General features: G+C 44.3%; 2 protein-coding genes across 3 annotated transcripts in view; one reads left to right on the top strand and one right to left on the bottom strand.

Annotated features, from left to right (window-relative positions):
- The window catches only part of LOC128768010 (protein eva-1 homolog A), a 62,992-nt gene extending 53,110 nt beyond the window's left edge, over nucleotides 1-9,882 (bottom strand). For both annotated transcript variants that reach the window (XM_053880502.1, XM_053880503.1), the window contains exon 1: nucleotides 9,642-9,882. In XM_053880502.1, the coding sequence (XP_053736477.1) occupies nucleotides 9,642-9,741 (100 nt within the window). In that variant the 5' untranslated portion in view covers nucleotides 9,742-9,882. The remainder of the gene's footprint in view (nucleotides 1-9,641) is intronic.
- Nucleotides 9,883-10,748: 866 nt separating this feature from the next.
- On the top strand, nucleotides 10,749-12,361 carry mrpl19 (mitochondrial ribosomal protein L19). The gene is made up of 6 exons (XM_053881452.1): nucleotides 10,749-10,894; nucleotides 11,036-11,159; nucleotides 11,224-11,342; nucleotides 11,470-11,604; nucleotides 11,689-11,870; nucleotides 11,964-12,361. The coding sequence occupies exons 1-6, from the start codon at nucleotides 10,816-10,818 to the stop codon at nucleotides 12,198-12,200; spliced, it is 876 nt and encodes a 291-aa protein (XP_053737427.1). The 5' UTR covers nucleotides 10,749-10,815; the 3' UTR covers nucleotides 12,201-12,361.
- Nucleotides 12,362-19,653: the final 7,292 nt, after the last annotated feature.

Below are 19,653 nucleotides of genomic sequence, written 5' to 3'. Positions count from 1 at the left end.
TAGACGTAGTGGTGACTCAAAACCTGAGCCTTCAAGAATTAACAAGATTAAATGTGGTGCTTTTCTGTGGAAACAAGCAACAGAGACACTCCAGAGAGTTTAAAGGACCCTAGATCCAATTCCATCTGCAACAGTAATGGCAAAAGTATTAAATCCTGCTTTCCTCTAATCACAATAAGTGTTACTAAGTCTGTTTGCGGTCTCAGTGGGGCAGCATCCAAACCCCAGAGGATATTTGCAGCTAATGTGCTTGATGTAGTTCATGTGCCATTTAAGCTAATGGATATTTTCATCTCATTACCTGCATGTGGGTGGTTCTGTTGTTGGTGTGTATAAGAAGTGACACACACATGGATCTGCTTTCAACCGAGGGAATTCCCTTTGTGAGTGTGGGGGACTTAGAATTGGGCATATGGAGTGTAGAAGTTCCCAGGACGCCACTTATTTGTCTTTCATCTTCACCCACTGGATGCCACCACGGAGAGTCTTCCATCTTCGCCATCGCTTGAGTCTCCCCGGTCCTCCTCATGCCCACATTCTCCACAACCATGAGACTCATTGGTTGTCTTCCACCTCCAGCGTTCTTGGTCCATATGTCCAAACCCCGCTAACTTTGTCTCCAAACATGACCTGTCCCTATCTCAGATTGTGACCATACGATCTTCATCTCTGCAACCATACACCACCACAGTGACCACTACACTCCAACCTGTTCCACACTGCCTGCAGTATCTTCTTCTCCCATCTTTGAATGAGAACCTCAGTACCTCCAGGCTTGTATCAGTGCAGTAAATCTTCAGAGGCAACTATCGTGAACACCCACGACGGCTTCCTTCACACAAAGCCAAATTATGTCCTTAACAACAGAAGCAAAAACATATCAACCATCTTTCCTGGCCAGTATTTACGAGTAGTCAAGTGAAACTCTGATCAAGTTCTTGCTTGCACAGATTTCAGATTCATTTTAAAACGATGAGCTCTTTGCTTTGAGTTAAGTGTGAAATAACGGCAGTTATGAAAACACACCTTTTATGGGTGGAGGTTTCAACAGAGGGAGGTTTGTGTGCCCCGAGACTCCCTTAAGCTCTTATTATTTTAGTGTTCTTTTGATATAATGGGGGTGTGGTCAGTGTTTTATGGTCTTTCAAGTGTCTCCCAATCCACACGCTGTGATTGTACCTCAAAACTTGGTTGATAAAAAGACTATATTTGACCTTGTCATCTGATTTAGGGTGTTTTGAGAAACCCAAGGAGGGAATATAGTAGATCCCACCCCTCTTTACCTGACCGTAGGGGCTAGAAAGCAACAGATTAGCGCTGCTTTGGGGAGCGGACCGATGTAGCGTGTTGTAATGCAGACTGTCAGTCCAGCGCAGTTGGGGGGCGAGACAATGCCTCCTTGTTCAGACCGGCCCTCCTGCGCACTACCTCTCCATCCATCTCTCCTTCCCTCAGGGCTTTTTCATTAAATATGTTCTTCCTGTCTGATACAGAGCAAAAGGGGCGAACCTCAGATTGAAGAATTGAGAGGTATTAAAGTCGATGCCAGATCGAGATGAACATGTCAAGCGTTGGACATAAATCAGCTCGCAGGAAGCAGAAAGGAGACGGAGAAGGAGACAGAATGGAGGAGGAGGGGCATCAAAGAGTGGTTAACATTCCCTGAGAAAGGTGTGCGTGCTGCTGTCTGCTCAAGACTCAGGACATAATTCAGGGCTGTGAACATAAGGAGGCATTTGCCTCAGTACATTGCCATCGGTCTCCTCATAAAGGTTCAATATACAGTCGTTTTAGAGAGTTTTTAAAACACTGAGTCATTAACTGCCCAGGCAAAACCTCTATTTGGTGCTATTATAATTCTAACATATGATATTAGAACTGGACACTGTTGCATGGATTCGCATTAGGCCTTGATCTACCTTTTCCGACAAATACATGGAGTCTGGGTTTACCAGGTTATTTTGTTCAGAATGACTCATGCTGATCCTTAAAAGCTAATGTTTCAAATTTGAACTGTCCTCTACGCGATGAAAATGCATTAGTCACTAGCTGCCTGACATAGTAATGGCTGCCGTGTTTCTGCATCTTACTTTTGTACATTCACACCAAACGTGTCTCTTGTTTCACAAAAGGAGTCGCTAGTTTCTAGTCAACTGTGAAGTCGATCAGTGGGTTGATCACTGGGGGTGGTTCTTCAGTTAGTGGAGCATCAACTTGGCATACCGGGGGCGCAGAATTATCGCCCTGAATTTTCCCCTCTCTGCACAAGTCATCCTAAAGTCTGGCCCCGCAACTTGTTACTGGAGTTAAGCGCTTTCAATTCAGCATTTGAAACAACAAATAATGTCTGTTCTCGCACATACTCACGCCTCTACATAGACTAGAAATTCAGTTGCTTTTGGCCATAGGTGTGAAGGTGCAGTAATACATCATGAAACCAGCAGCCAAATGATTTCTCAGCTGATCCAGTACTGCATTATTGCAATAGCCCATGTAAGTACATAATCATGGTATCATTATAACATTTACTCAACATTAAAACTGCATTCTAAAGACGCTAAAAAGCTAAATTCTACGACTGTGTTAACTCTATAACAATGACTCTGAGCAACCTGAAGATGTGCCTGGAGTTTAAAAGGTATAAGCTGTTGTCTGACCAGTGTAGGGGATCCCTACATAATGTTGAATAAAAAAAACAATTGACTCATCACAACAATGACGCTCAGGATCCGTAGGACTTGTTACCCCTGACCTGTTAGATGTCTCTACTCCAGAAGACTCAAATTACACAACTCATTATGTAGCCATAAAATACACTATTGTAAATAAATCCCCGCAGCCGAAGCTGTAAATCATCCGGGTACTATTTGGAACAATTTAAAAGTCTTCAACGAGAATGTAACCTGCAACAACAGGCTCGAGCGCTTAACTCATTCTGCGTGTCACTTTCATTCATTCGTCATATTTATTGTCAAAACACAGCACCTGATCTAAGCTTGGCAGACACCGGCACGCTGCAGTAATCCAGTGTCACTCAGGAATCTTCTCCACACATTTCATCTTGTGAAAGAGGCAAGCACAAACACACACCTCAAGACCAACAGAAAGGACGGGCGAGCTCGATGGGTTGGGACTTAGACCCTGGTCTTCTTCACTACAACAATCATTAACACAAAACCATAGGGCTGAAGTTGATGATGAAGATGATCGGGCGGATCACGCGGTTCAGGGATTGGATGGGTCTCTATGTAAAACACTCATTAGGTCTTCCACGCCGCCTGGCTGGGCGGTTTGGCTGGTGGATTGAGAAATCCAGTTTATTATGGGTGGCAATTAAAACTCCTTCTTTGGTGATTTATGGGGCAGTCTGGGCTTAATTTAGCCGTTCCAGACCAAAATCATGTATGAGACAGCTGCTTTTACTTAAAATTACAGTGCTTACACTGCTGATAGAGCTCAGTTACAGAAACATGATATTAAATGTGTAACTGCAGATACTGCTGAGAGGGAAAACATGCAGAAGATGGATGAAAAGTCACTCTAATAAAGTCATATATAATAAAGCCCATACCCCACTAGCCTTGGTCTTTTTCTTCTCCTAAAGTTGTGATCTTTTCTTGGAGGTTTCATCTTTGAAAACCAAGTCTTTAGGATTGACACGACTTGAGTTCCGTAAGCAATGGACTACAGTCATTCTGATGTGTCTTTCAGGATTTTAACACGGCAAAAACTGTCAAGTCTACCTCCATGACGATTCATCTTTAAAAAAAAAAACATTTTTGATGCTGTGGTGGCTACCGTTTAAGCCTTGGTGGTGTGTCACGCTAGTTTACATGTGGCGAAAACCCTGTGCTTGACAAATATAATTTCTTGCTCATAGAAATGTGTGTGGCAGAACGTGCCATCCAATTCTTCATTTGAAAAATCCTATCGCAACTGCCTGATGTTGTTGTCATGGCCACCGGCAGGAACAGAGTGAGCGAGCTTATTCTTTCCCGGAGGCACCCCTGTGCATATCATTCAACCTGATGATTGTTCAGTTTCCAGTAATTACAAACTGGACAAGCCAAAATGCTTTGGACCCGAAATGAGATCCAGACTTCCACGTACTACGAAAACCTTGATCGGTGAAGCCCATGCCAGGAGACGAGCCTCAAGAGAAGACAATTATAGGATAAATGAAACCCTGTCGCATTGTTTGCTTACATTTCTTCAATGTAATCGGGGCATTTTGAACACTGCAAGTTCCATCTAGCAGCGTGGATCCCCTTGGAAGGTCCTGGCATTATAGTGATAGGTTCAACCAAAGTTTGATAAGTCAAAGGAAATGTGACACTGAGACGCCCGGAGTGCAGGCGTCTCGTGTATGAAAGGTTGGGTATGTGCGAGCTCAATTCCCACTGCAAGTAAAACTTGGCACAACATGAATTGCCGTCTAAATTGCTCCCCCAGGAAAGCACAACAAGTACATAAACATACACATAAAACTCAGTTTGACATCACATGTGCTTTTAAGTAAGTGTGTCTGTGATGTCGACGATGAGAGATGCGTGTTTGCAACAGGAAACAACTCTGCCCATTTAAAAACCAATTTCAGGACATAAACAATTTCCACGTCCCGGCAGAACAAATGCAGAGGGCTTCGACTGGAGGTGTGGAGTGATTTTATGTTGTGACGTTGATGTACTCCGTGCGTAACCTCTGTTTTTATAGACCGACTGTTACCACAACGACAGTGTAAACACACACTTGACAAGATATGTTTCAAAACAGATAATGGGAAGCCTGAGAGAGTGAAGGCCTGGCACATGAGATATTGTAGCGTGTGCTGATTAAAATTACCTTTTGTCTTGCTGCCAGAAAAAGTCAAAAAAAAGACTAAGCTTCCTGACTGAGGTAATGCTCAATTTAACAATGTAGCCGCCGGGGCACCGTGGCACTGAATTAGGTCACGGTATGTGGGTGAGGGGAAACTTCTTTCCAAGTACACTTACAACCTGGGATGGTCAAATGGAAAACTTGTTTTTATTAGTTACAGTCTAAGAACTCAAAGATCAGACCCAGGAAGTCTTCCTGATCAGGTACTGACTCTGAAGTCTTCTTCATTTAGTCTTCGGTAAGGCTGCACGATATGGCCTAAAAATCTTTGTGAGAGCTTGGCTCAGTACAGGGGAAGTTTTCTGGAGTATTGTTTTGTCATTACGTTGGTTAGGCTGACAATCAGAGGCTTACCTCATCCACAAGTGTTCAAGAGGAATGTTACGGACATGTTACGTCCTCTCTTTTTCAGAGGTTCTTCCTTGTCTGCCCACACTTACAGCTAACAACAAGGGGGTGGTGACGGAAAAAGGACCCCCTATGCTGACAAAAAATCCTGAGGAGAACAGCCACGAAAATAATCTGTAACTTTTTATTTATTCACAATTAATTGGTATTGACAGTCCCGATATCTTTAAGCCTTATACTCTAAGTTTAAGTCATTTCTCGATCTTCCCCAGTATGATGTTGGCCATAGTTTGTCTCGATTACCAAGCCATACCGCGTATTATTATGATAATCGGTTCTAAGGATGGTGGTTGGACAATTAAACAAAGACCCAACAACAACAATTCCGGGGTAGAACTCTTGAAGGGAAGCATCCCACCCATTCACAATAAGAGTGAGGAGGCTAATGCCAAGCCTTTCCCTGTCCGCCACATCGTCTGCCTTCTAGACAAAACAAGTGGGAGGTAGGATTTGTTTAGACAGCGCTCACCTGGTGCACACGCACACAAAAACAGTGATCAGCCAAGCCCTGTGAGCTTTAAGGAGGCGGGGAGCAGACACAGGCTGGGGAGCAGATGAATGCGGGAGTAGGGGGAAGGGAGCGAGGAGAACATGGGGTCAATGGGCTACTCTTATTGAGAGAAACTACAAGAAATCAGAGCGGATTAAGACGGGAAAGAACTCAAGCAGCCGCTCAGTTATCGTTCGCGGGTGCGAATGCATTTGAGGAAAGGAGTTGGTGGTCTAATCCAGCACATATCAGGTAGTAACTGAGGAGGATATGTGAGTCTGAGTGACTGCAGCTGACTGAAAAAACAACACCGCAAGATGAAGACTTGACATTGTTGCACTTCTATTCAGACAATTGGCACAAGATGTCATGGGCCAAAAGGAAGATGACAACATCCGGTTTAATAGTAACAGACAAATTGTCAATGTCTTTCAATGTTTAAGATCTGCATGGTGAGAGGAAAAATTGTGTTGAAAGTAGCTTGGGTCACCTTCCTAATCTGACAGAGACAGTGCTGCTTTTATAGACCCACGACAGTGGCCAACTACGCTGGAGGGTTGGCACCGGCGTAGAATGCCAGGAATAACTAGACGCCAGGGCTGGCAGTGGTCTGCAGGAGCAACCGTAGGAATTTGAGAGCTGGCAGGAGGTGACCACCATTCCACGGGCACCTAGAACTCATTTAACCTGATGCAAATTGTAAGCAAATAAAGTGGGAGAAAAAGGAATTCCTGCAGGAGCAAAAACATATAAGAATGCTTGTTTTGCTACTTGTACGAGCTACTTTAAGTGCACACTTAAAGGATATATGCCCCCTTGGCTCTGTTACACATTTCCTTCTGTTGCTGAAGAGTTGTTCTTAAGGCTTACAGAAGTTACAACTCTGCAGAGGTTTAGTGTGCCAAGTAGGGATGGGCGATATGGTGAAAAATTATCACGATATAGTTTGCCATTTTGGCAATAGCGATGAAAAGGAGAAATACCGATTCAGAATTTGTTGACTGTCGCTAACTAATGTTGGGTTGTAGCGTGTGTGTGTGTGTGTACTTCTGTTTATCGAACTAATCATGACGTGTAAAATTCTCACCATGGGGATTGTTTTCCGTGGTAAACCATGTACGATGAGTTATAACCCATCCCGAGTGCCAAACAGAGACTTCCGAGGAACTATTCTCGGCTATGATAAATAATGAGAGCGGAAGCGTTTTATTAGTCAAATTTAGTTGAGCCACCCTAAACTCAAATCCTAAAAAATCAATTAAAATGTTCAATATAGTTTAACGCTTAAGTGTTGTGGCTATGTTGCAAATATTTTTAACTTCCTCTAGTTCTTGTGGTTTAGTTTTGGATTTACTTTCACGCTACAAGTGACAATTCAAAGCGGTCTCACTTTTGCGACTGTGGTCTGCATGAATGGAGAGGTGTGACAGGAGGAAACAAAGGACTTGATGGACGATGACTCCTCCTCACGACTACAGTTGTGTTGACCCCAGTTAACCTCTCAGGCCTTGAACCCACAACCACCTTTCAAAGGAATGTATGCAACTGTAACATTCTATCAGACCCTCTGGTGAAATCAAATTGACAAAGATACACGCCTACGAATAGTGTTCACTGTTGTGCACTGTAGCATTGAGTTGTGGTAATGTTATTACAGGGATCAATTGGGATCACTTGCAATAGAGATTGTACTTCTTTTGTCAAACACCAGATAGATCCGAAATTGGGCAGCCATGATGGTGCAGGGCAAGTTGACAAATCTTGTCATTTGTTGTACACTAAGACTCATCTGTATTCACACACTCAACATGGTTGCCAAGTAGTTCAAAGCCATTTCAATATTCGGTCTATTCCCTCACAGGAATCATCCTTATCCCATATATCCTCAGTGCCTACTAAAGTTTATAGCACAAAACTTATACTATAATGACCTGCTCTTGCAGCACACGGGGTAAAGAATGCTCCAAAAAAATCTTGTGACTGACAGATGTTCACTCCTCTGTCACTAAGATACACCTGTCAATCAAAGTCCGTCTCCAGGGAGACTCCAGCTGGTCGAGAATGCAGTCACTGAAGGAGGCCTTTGTCCCGGAGGTATTCTGTGGGAGTCTTCTTCTTCTCTGGCGTAATTCATGCCGTCGCTTACTCGGCATTTTCCGGATGTCCGCTCCGCATCATCCTCAGTGAAAAAAAAAGTCAGAGCCAGACCCCTGGCACACTTCAAAGGCGACTAACCAAACAATAGGCGACTCAAAAGTGTCAAAGATTTCAGCCACTAAACTCCCTCCTGTGACACGCCGTCCAAGTCATCGGGCCTGAGCCAGGGGGTATTTGGCAAACTCCTCCAAGCAGGGTAAATCTGGACTCAGTCGCTCTTAAGAGTGTTCCCCTTCTTGCTTAATTAACCACCATTTGATCGACTTATTAAAGCAGCAACCTCCATCAGACAATTAGCGGAACCCTGTTAACAGCCCGGACGCCGCCGCCGCCGCCGCGCTCTTAGCAGCTCATTAGGCGGTCACATGACCGCACTTCCATACGTCTGCTGCTCGCTTCCAGCCATTACGCCCATTAGAGGCCAATTAACACGCACACAAAGCTGCCTTCCTGTTTTACGGCACTGTAAACAAAACCTGCAGGGTGGCTGTGAGCACAGGGGACCTGAGGATTCTAATGCTGCATGAAATATAACACTGACCTCATATGTTGCTATGTATAGAGTTGCTCCACATGAATCACACACGCTGCCAGATCTGTTTTAAAAACACACATTGATTGGAAACTAACAAGAGAGCAGCGTAAAAAGAAAAAGAAATCATGAAATAGTCATCTTATATTTGATATTTTAGTTTCACACATACAGAGCGAAATAAATAAATAAATTAACCTACATATACTTGTTTCTCTCTTATTTTAAGATCTTTATTAAAATAATAATAAAATAAAAAAGGCTTAGAATACAAAATGTTATCATAATATTTATTTAAAAAAAGAGATTTTGCTGTTGTGAAACTTGCAGCCCCAGTTTGGTCTATTTCTATATATTTATTTTTCATTTCTTTGTTTTTTATTGATAATTTTCTGGTATAATTAGCTTTCTGAAAGTTAAATCATGTAAAAAAAAATAGATGTCACCCAGCAATTTATAAAAATGCCAGTAGATGGCAATTAGTTAACTAAGAAAGAATTGTCCAATTATTGTTTGCATTTTGCTAATTTATCAAATATAACGGCGCACATTAGAAATTGAAGTAAGTATTCCAGGTGACTGTACAATAAGTAAGGTCAGATTACTGAAGATAACAGATTAAAGTCGCCGTTAATATCAAAATAAATGCGCATAAACTCCAGAAACATTAGCTGGAAGGCTAACGTAGCTGGAGTGCCAGCTAAGGTAAACCTCAACTTTGAGCATGCGCAGATGCCATTCCATTTCTTTAAAAAAAAAAAAAAACTTCACTTCACTTCTCCTATCGCTGTAACTTAGTGTTGACTTTTCCACACATTCTATACGATCATAAAGCTGAGAGCAGACAAAAGCTGGTCACACATTAACCCCACTTCCACGTCCGTCAGTTGCATCACTGGGATGCTGCAAAGCAACAGTGACAAAGTGCTTCAGTACACTTCTCAGAACTACGTCAGACTCGGCTGTTGGAGCCACTCGGCGTCTTTTCCGCGTGTTTATGGCGAATATTCTGCAAGTTGTTGCACGTCAGCGCGAGAAATAAACCAGAAACATGTGAGTGGTTTAAAAACCTGCGCCACAACTTCTCGTCACGAGTGCTGCGCCTCCGTCCAGGTACTACGGCTGCAGCAACTTGGACACGCAGCGAGGTGTTTCAGAGAGGCGAAGGAGACCAACCTGAGATGTCTGAGGAGCCTTTGGCGAGGTCCAGCACACACGTTATTCCCAGCAGGAGCGCGACACTGACGGCTGACAGAGTTCCATCTGAGAAGAACATCCTTGAAGCCTCCTAAAGTTTGAGGGTGTCCTTAAACTGTCCAGGCGCGTTTCAGCTGCTGTGGACGTCCATGGTGGCGACCCTCATCATCCTCCCCAGCAGCGAGTCCGCTGAGAGCTGCTCTGAGAAAGTGCGTGTTGTGTTGTGGAGGAAAACCCACCTGGAGGAAGGAGGCTCCACTGCAGGGTCTCAGAGACCACCAGGCGCTCAGGGGCGCCACCTCGAGGGAGCACAGTTATCACTAACACCGTGTTTGCTTTCACACCCCGACAAAGTTTAGTGTTTGTTTGAAGAGCCTCGGAATTCTAAAACATCTCATAAGAAACCATTCTTCAGCGTCGAATGTGGCAAAAGTTTCACGGAAAAAAAGAAACAAATGAACAACTACAAAAAAAAAAAAAAAAAAAAAGAACATGTCAATTCCTTTGTAGAATTCGATTTTACCCCGCACGAACTGAAAAAAAAAAGTTTTATTCGATTCAATTTAAACTTAAAATGAGCCATAAAATGATAATTAATACTTTGCATTGAGGGGGAGAAAGTATTCGCGATGAAAAATCAAATAATAATAATAATTTTAAATTTTAAATTCGAGACGTGTAAATTAAAAAAGAAAATTAAATAAAGAAAATGACAAAGAAAACAAAATAATAAATTAATATATATATATTTTTATTATAAAAACATTTACTTTTAAAATGTCTAAGAACCATTAACATCGAAACAAAAAGGCCAAATAAACTACTAAAACGTATAAAAATGTTTGAATAAATGTATGAATTAGCTTAATGTGCCATTTCAAATTAGGTGACTTATTCCCTGTTGCTTGCTATTGTTATTTAAATGATCGCACTTAAATTATATATTCATGGCCAAACATCCCAAATTTGTGTGACATGGCACCTTCAGACTCAATATAGTTCACCACCTACTCTGACCCAAGAAACTCACGGCGGAACAGTTGCGCCATCTCCTGGATGAGGGACAAACATGCAGGTATAAACGAAAAGCGCTCTTTTTTGTCCTCGCTGGGTTCCGTAGTAGGAATTCACATGTGACAACAGAAGGTCAAACATGGCTGTCTGCACCGGGCGGCTGGATAAATGTCTATTTTCTTTGAGATTACTGCGAAACATCAACCATCAAAATGAACGTAAGTATTTAAAACGACTAATTAAACACTTATTTACGACTTAGTCTGTTGCGTTATTGAAGCGTTATTGAAGCTAAGCTGCCGTTAGCATCAACTATTTCTCTGAAAACTGTGGAATGAATGTTGTTTTCTTCTCGCTAGGTTCCTTGTCCATGTCCGTGTGTCGTCTCTCCTCTGCGGGTGACAGTCAACAGCCTCCTAAATTCACCCCTCCGCCTAAACCTGTCATCATTGACAAAACACAAACGGTGGCGTCTTTGCGGAAGTACGTACACCGTTACTCCATGCTTCAGTGTGGCTTTTTACACGTCGTTGTGTGTCTGATCCAGATTCCTGAGTCCCGAGTTCATCCCCCCGCGACAGAGAACCAACTCCCTCAAGTTCTACATGGAGAGGAAAGACATGATCCGCAGGAGGACCATGATCAGCATTCCTGAGTTCTATGTTGGTGAGAAAAGCATTGAAAGAGTTTGAAACTAAATGTCAAGAGAGCCTCTTTGTGTAACTCATGGTTCTCCCTGGCCCCTTTTGCGACGATTTTAATTGTTTTGGACTCCTTTAATACATTTGTGTAGGCAGTATCCTCGCAGTGACCATGGCTGACCCCAATTCTAGTGGGAAAACAAATCGCTTTGTCGGCATCTGCATCCAGAGAGGAGGGAATGGTCTCGGAGCGACGTTTGTCCTGAGGAACATCATCAATAACCAAGGTGATGAATGTTGTGAAGTGAATTGTGCTGACTGTTCGTGGTCTGCAAAGTCATTGTCTAACTATATAAACCTGTGTGATGCAGGTGTGGAGATCTGCTATGAGATGTACAACCCGCGCATTCAGGAGATTCAGGTGCTGAAGCTGGAGAAGAGACTGGACGATAACTTGATGTACCTGAGAGACGCGCTGCCCGAGTACAGCACTGTGGACCCCAACATGAAGCCGGCGCCTAACTCGCCCACCGGAGAGGTGCACGTCAACACGGTGAGAGAAACCTTAGCCTCAACACTCAGATGCATTGAATAACTAGCTCGCACACGGTGGCTCGACTTTCAAACCTGCATCACTCTTCTTCAGATGAAAGTGAAGATGAAGCCGAGACCGTGGTCCAAGCGCTGGGAGCGCCCCAAGTTCAACATCCAGGGGATTCGCTTTGACTTGTCCCTGTCGCCGGCGCGGATGGAGCATGCGCAGAAGTGGGCTCAGCCGTGGCTGGAGTACGACATGCTGAAGGAGTACGACACGGAAGAGCTGGAGGAGAAAATCTATGCTGAGGTCCAGCAGGGGTTGAACAAGCCCAAAGATGTGTGCTGAACTTTGCAGACTCAAATCTTCCTCATGGATGGACATCAGCATCCAGACTGAGACAGTGAATATGGGACACTATAAACATGATACATGATTATTCATACGTCTCCTCAATGATGGTTTTTTTTGTCACCGTTTTGGTTGAATAAAATGAAAGCATTTATGAAGATGGGAGATTTATTTTGAAGCCTCAACCCCACAGTGATATGGCAGCACAGTGTAGTAGCAGTTGGTTTGAATCCACCTTGTGGGAACTCTGGTTTGGAGTTCTGTTGAACATACATAATCTCTTCATTTATACGGATTTCCTTTCCCCAAATAATAATGTATGGATGTTAAGTGATGAATGTAAATTGTTCACGGGTCTGCGGTTGTTGAGGGGGTGAGCACTTCTGAATGTCCCCCACCTTTTGCCCCAAGTGCCCTCAGTTTAATGGAAAAAGCAGAAGAAAATGTACCGCTGATCCTTTGACTAGTCTTGTTTGGTTCTATATTTTGGTAAATCTAAATTATAAGTATTCCAAAAATATTTTTCCCCAAAAAATTATTGATATTAAAACATATTAAATATTTGACATTTAACGTTCCATGAATTGCATACTTTCTTCTGTGTGAATTTGAGACTTTTCTTGAAATGTTAAGTCTTTAATATCTAAATTTCAAATTGTTTTCAGCCGCCATCTTTATTAATTAAAATTTCAACTTTTTCAAATGACTCGCGTCTTTCAGCGAGACCCTGGTGATGTAGCATCTGACACTAGGTGGCGCTATTTGCTAAAGCAACCCACTCCATTCCCTGGCTGAACGCGCCTTCTATCCTTAAACGTTTTCAGGAAACTCCCTCCGCTGCACACAAACAGACTTTATTAGCTAAGTAAATGAAGTCAGTTGTTGGGTGTGAAACCCTAAAAAAAAAAGATCCTTTTCTGAAGAATTGCACTTTTCCAAATAAACCGGGCAGGAATCCAGAGCCCAAGCGAGGACACCCAGTAGAGTTTTACTGTTGTGGATGGAAAATTGTGGTGCCATGATGGTATGTTAGCGCGTCAGTTGGGCAGCATAAAAAAACCCTTTAGAGTCCTTCATGTTATGTCTGCTCCGGGTGAATGTGTGTGTATAAACACTCTGGATGAATCCCTGCACTCTAATTTCTCCATATTACAGGATGAGACGCGGAGAAAATGGCCTCTAATACTGGAGTAGCAGATGTTTACCGAGCTCATTACGGACCACACAGACGCTCCGAGATGAAGCAGCAGAAAGATCAAGAATGCTGATCAGCTCTGCTCAGATCCGGGTCGCTTTTGGATCGATTCAGGAGGCTGGAGATCGAAAGGGACTTTGCTTGTTTGTCAGGGCCAAAGTTTAGCACCGTCATATTAAGCAGGGCTGGGACCAGTCATGATGGACGCAGGCGATGACGGACGACGCTCGACTCCTCGACTCTCCAGAGTGTTTTTAAGATCTTGTTTTCCTGATTCTCTTCACACTGTTGCCGTGTGGATGTGGCCTCTCCGCCCAGTCTGACCTGCAGCGCTGAGAAACCCAGCGTACAGTAGAGCGGCCCTGTCATTACGCTGCCCACCGAACCAGCCGGCCCTTTCACCTTCCCTGATTGATGTCCAGATGTGGAGGCGGCGACAGCGAGGTTTATCCTCCAGCGCCTCGCCAGGTCTTTATAAGCGTTCCACAACAGCCTTACTGGAATGGAGAGCCAGTTAAAACCGCAAAGTTACTCAAGTCTGACTTCAAGGAAACTTCCTGCCTGGCTCCCTCTGTGTGTTTTCAACTGTATGCCCTCAGGTTGACTTCTCTGCACCTGGAGTGAAGTTAGAGCCTCTCGGCTGGGAAAGAAGATCAAACGCCGGCTAACACACACACACACTTTCTCCGCGCACACACTCCTCCATATCAGCAGACAGACAAGACACCTAAAACTCTCCCGGACCAGTCAGTAAAAGACACGCTCAATTTCAATCACAGGTTCGTCCGCAACATCGGCGAGCCTGATGAGAAGCTACCACGAAGGTCAGTGCTGGAATTTTCAGGGAGGGAGACCTAATCCCGCTTCCTGCAGTCTTCATCTCCTTCAGATTCTCTGGGGACACTTTAAAAAGTAGCCAGTTTGATGGATAGGAGACGGCAACTCCAAAGGTTTTCAGATGATCTTCCTTATTTTTGGTGTCACTCGTGGTCCATATTAGCAAGGCAAAACTGCAACCAAACAAATCCCAGTTCCCCAGCTGAGAACCAGCCAATGTTATGTCTGATGCTAAAGAGTGTAACATCGCTTTTCGTGGCTTCGTCACAGTCGCTCCTGTCCAGGTCGGCTTTTCATTCAGTGGATTCTGATACTTGGGTCCCAGAGTGAATTCCGAAACACTGGATACGTGGCTCAGTATGGACAGTGGAAACTAATGACATCACTCTGCTGTGTGTCCCATCTCTCTCCCAAAATATCACATTATGATGGAAATGAAGGAGAAAATAGTCAAAAACACAAGTACAGTGGTACCTCGGTTTTCGGACGTCCCGGAATCCAGAACTCGAACGCCGAAAAAAAGCTGGAAAAAAACATAACGTGCGCGGACCGATCAGCTGACCCACGACGCGCTTTGTTATTGTGTATAACGCAGCCTCTGTATGCAGACGTGTCCCGTTACATTTACTGACTGTTTTTTCTTCATATTGAGGTGTAAAACCTTTCCTGTCTCCGCACTGGACCGTGGTAGAGTGTCACAGGGGAGGTGCTCGCTCTCCGAGGCTGGAGCGCTCACTCCAGGGTTTGATGTCCTGTTGTGGGCTGGAGCTGGGACAGGGATGAGGCGAGTCTGGGACAGAGCTAAGTTACTTGGTTTATGACTTTGTCACAGCCAAACTGCACAGAAGCGCACATTCAGAGCTGGACACGCACCGGGCACCTCTTCACTTCTGGAGAGACGTCACTCACTCGGCAACCCGGAGGGGTGCGACAAGAATGTTGGAGGTGGACAAAGAGAATGGAACCACTGAGGGTCATGGGTAAGGTGACTGATGACAAAGGTGCCACTAGGGAGGAAGTAGAAGAAGAAGTACTTGTTGTTAGGAATGAATCTTAAATGAGCTTGTGCTCACTTTCTTTGTTCAATGTCAAGAATACTGAGCACTGCGGTCTGATTCCAAGGTGATGTGAGTGCGAACGCTTCAATCCTGAAGACGTTGGTTTCAGCCTCTCCATCAGGCAAATGTGCGTGGAGTGTGTGACAAGTGCAACAGGACACCCGGCCACCCATCGGCCTCAGGTAAATTACATCCTGTCACCGCGTGTGTACACGTGCGACTCCGTGTATATGTGTGTGTGTGCGCCACGCAGGGCCACCCGTAGTCGTCGGTAAATTACACACTTGAGTTTCACCATATGTTTCCAGTGAAATGACACGACCGTCTGCTCTGCTGCGACAGTCCCGTGGGCCTGACAGACTCATGCTGCCATGCTGCTCTCTCTCTCTCTCTCCCTCCTGCTCTTTCGCTCAGACAGCTGTTGGGAAACAAAACGTGACGTGCAGTCGACTCCTGTACGTGCGCATATTTTAATAACTCGACGGTGTGTGAAATGGGGTGTGGCAGCACCGCCAGCGACAGGCTGTCGTTGACAGCACGGGACAGGAATCTGAAAAATCCGGAGATAAAGGAAAATAGTTTCACTGAGTCCAGGAACCCGCGTCTTGATGTAATCATTAGAGTGACATTGCTACCAACAAGTTAGCTGGTAGCAATGTCCGGTGAGGTCTTTATCCTCTAAAACAGATGTGGGTATAGTGTGGCCCTTCTCGCTGGTCAGATTGAAACTGAAAAAGAATCACTGAAAAAAATAATAGAATAAGTAATATGTCAGGCGATTTGAATTCCAAACACCCACGCACGAACACATTTGTATCTCCGTCCTTGTGAGGACCTCTCATTGCCATAATGCCTCTCACCTGAAACCTAAACATCCAAAACACATGGCTAACCTTAACCAGGACACAAACTAAGTTTTAATCCTGAAATTGAGGCTTGGACTTGTGGGTCCAGCCAAATGGTCCCCATAAAGGCATAAGGTCCTCATAAGGATTGGGTTTTGTCAAGAAGTGGTCCTCTCAAAGGCTTATCGCACCATCCTTCTGGGGACATCTCAATGACATAATGCTTACCCCACTCTCAATTTAAACAACCAAAACACATGGCTAACTTGGACTCTTAACCTAAATTAAACCCTGTTATAATAAACTACTTCACTGAGGTTTTAACCTTCTAAAGCTTGTGAGGACAGGGCAAAGACAAGAAGGTGGCTCGTCAAGACTCGGTCCTCATAAGTATGGCAAAAAATGCCAACACGTCATAGTCATAATATTATTTGAAAAAGGAAAAAAAAAAAAAAAACTCAACTGACTCAACTGATATCTGAGTCAGCTCTTATCCCAGCTAGCTGGGGTGAGAGGCTTGGGACAGGAGGCCAGTCTGTCACAGGATAGATGGCAAAGGGTCTTCAGTTCTTGCACTACTGACTAAAAAGCATTCTGTCACTCTTGCGGGCGACAAGACTGAGATTTGATCTGCTTAAACTTGTCTGTGTTAAAGCTACCAAAATGCAGATTCCTGCTTCCCTCATCAGCTCAGAGGGCCACAGTTTCAGTGGAGAGCAGTCAAAATCCCACAGGAAACTGTTTATTTCTGCTAACATGGTGTCCTTCATTTGCAAGACAGTCCTCCATTGATGGCTATCTGACCCGCATTGAGGAACACGAGACGCAGATTTGGTCATTTTTACGCCTCCAGCAGCAGCAGCAGCAGAAGTGTCTTACACAACTATTTCTTTCGTCATGTGACACTAGATTTGCGAACAAATAACTCTGAAGCAGGGAAGGGGTCACAAGTGTGAGTCAACGGGACTTAAAAGCTCAAGACTGGGTTGGTGCCTATCAAAGGTTGTAATGGACGGAAGGTTGTAGCCCTGCAAAAGTGTTACGAGGGAAGGCTGGGGTCAGCATGGGATCTCCCACTGGTCAGAGGCCTCACGGCCCTTTTGCACAACAAAGTGGGTGTCGCTTCATGACGGACCACACAGCATCGACTTTTGATGTGATGGGGCGGAATATAGAAAGCGGCAAAGAGATTTAAATTTGTATATATATACTTTAATTTCTTTCTGATGGTAAACAAATACATATATTCCCTACATATTTATTTTTTCATTATTTGATTTTATTCATTATTTTTCTTCCTCCACCTTGACCCATCCTGATCATCCTCATGCAACACAGGGGACCTCACCGATGGTCTTCTGCTCAGTTTTGAATTTATTGATCATCATGGAGCAGCTCGGTAAACCAGGCAATCGGCTCTTACTTCTTACTTATCTCATTTTCCATCAGCAGTATTGATCTCGCTGTACGGAGGGATGATTTACGAGGTTGTTTTTCCTCCCATTTTCCTCCCAGTATTCCGGCACTTGTAGGAATTCAGAGCTTTGTTCTCTCCAAGAGGCCTCAGTCATATGACCTGAGGAACATTGAGAACGGAGCTGAGAAGAAAATCATGCTTAAACCCTGGGTGTCACAGAACAATCCAGTCAGCTGTTTTCAGACTATTTAAAAATGGTGTGCCAGCAAGACCCAAACAAAACTGTGTGAATTTTTCCTCGGTCATATGCAGAGCGTTTTCTTCTCCGTCTGCACAGTGGTTCAGATAAGAGCCCTCAAGGCTGTTTAATACATTCTTCACATTGACTCGGCATCACCTCGTGTTCTTGTTTCGGTCTGTGCTCTGTTGTTTTTATGCCAAGACTTGTGAGCCAGGTCACAACACGGCACATTATTCCTTATGACGGACTGTTTGGTCACGATGACCCCCTCTGTGTCTGCTTTGAAAATATGGCTTTGATGCCTCTGCGAGTCGTGGCGCATCCTTCCCTTTAGGGGGCGCCCTCATCTTTGCCTGCTCTGCACAGCTGGTCCTCCTCTCCCTCCTGAGCCCTAATAGCAGCCCTCGTCCTGGGAAATGGAACGGAGGAAATCCCAGAGCTTTCGGCCTGCAACAATGACAATAAAAAAATAGGTGAGGAAAAGAGGAAGAAAGGGTTTCGGCCTGAGATGAAAGGGGGAGGCTTAAGAGGAGAGCACACTGAGGTGGAGGTAGACGCCGCCAGATGAAGGCGAAAGCTCGGGGAGGAGGAATGGTGTCGGTGATGGTAATAAACGCTTGACTTTATTAACCTCATTTAGTTGAGAGGCTGAGAGTGAGAGGGGAGGAGAGTCGTGTTCATACTGTGAACGCGGGGCTGGAGTTTGCTAATGAGTGCCGCAAACGCACACTCGCACACACACGCACACACACTCTTGCTTTCGCTCATACCAGATTCACCTTGATCTGATGCCAAGTATGCAGGCAGAACACACACTCACAAGACCGGCTGCTGCTCGCCTCATATCCTTTTTAATGTCGTATCAAACAGCAGCTGATAAGTCCCTTTATCTGACATTAGCATAATAAGGACGAGTAAGTGTTGTGCCATACTGTATCTTTCATGTCTCTCAGCCAAGCCACATGGATGGCCATCTGATGCCGCCGCGTCCATCGCACAGCAACACCACAACTAGTTAGGGCCAAAGGAGAAATGTATCGCTTGGTGCTAGCATTTGGTCTGTGTTCTGCCACACACTATGATCTATAGACACGTTTTTACCTCATTTAACAAAACATGGTGCCCATGAGAGGGTGGCCATTTTTTGGTGGGTTAAGGTTTTGTACTTAAATTTGAACCGCATGGTTCATGTCAAGCAGACTAAAAATAAAAAGCCATTTATAAAAGGTCGTGATCTACAAGAGCAGTGTTTACATTCAACATTATCATATCGGTTCATGTTGAAATTAGCAAACAAATGTTTCATCCGTCACCCCACTTCTCTGTTCCTTGGACGACTCAGTTTTAGAGGCTTGAATGTCCCTGTGGAAATCTGCGGTAGAATAGAATACAACAAAGTCAAGGAGGTTAGAGTGTGTGACTTAGAGGGGAGTCGCAGCCATTGCAAGGGAACGACAATCTTGGATGGAGTTGCCATGTTTTGTTTCAGCTTCTCCGACCAACAATAAAATGACTGAGCAACGTTAGCGCCCCCTTGTGGTAGAAAAAAAGAGTTTGATTGCATAGTTTGCTGCAATATATGGTGGTGGTGGTGGTGAGGTGGGGGCAGATTAAAAGGCGTGACGGAGCGTCAAACTCGACAAACATTTCAAACAAAATGAATATTCACTTGACAGTCTGCATAAATGACATTCTTCATGTGGAAAAAACAATTTATGCACAGTTTCCTATGTCCGTTCTAAACATTGCGGCGTAATTTTAAGACTTCACTGCAGTTATCGTCAAAAACATTCCTCCACCACCGACTCACAACGTAGATGGTTGTCTTCTTGAAGCACAGACATCCATCTGCCTCAA

The sequence above is a fragment of the Synchiropus splendidus genome, chromosome 12 (genome assembly GCF_027744825.2).
Source record: "Synchiropus splendidus isolate RoL2022-P1 chromosome 12, RoL_Sspl_1.0, whole genome shotgun sequence".
Classification (NCBI taxonomy): Eukaryota; Metazoa; Chordata; class Actinopteri; order Syngnathiformes; family Callionymidae; genus Synchiropus; species Synchiropus splendidus.
The sequence above is the reverse complement of the archived record's forward strand: the minus strand, read 5'-3'. Positions and strand labels throughout refer to the sequence as shown.

Excerpts from the sequence above, each read along its gene's own strand:
- mrpl19 (XM_053881452.1), top strand. The coding sequence starts at position 10,816 with ATGGCTGTCTGCACCGGGCGGCTGGATAAATGTCTATTTTCTTTGAGA. Across the intron at positions 11,160-11,223 it reads ACGGTGGCGTCTTTGCGGAA|ATTCCTGAGTCCCGAGTTCA; the intron begins GTACGTACACCG and ends TGTCTGATCCAG. Across the intron at positions 11,605-11,688 it reads GAACATCATCAATAACCAAG|GTGTGGAGATCTGCTATGAG; the intron begins GTGATGAATGTT and ends TGTGTGATGCAG.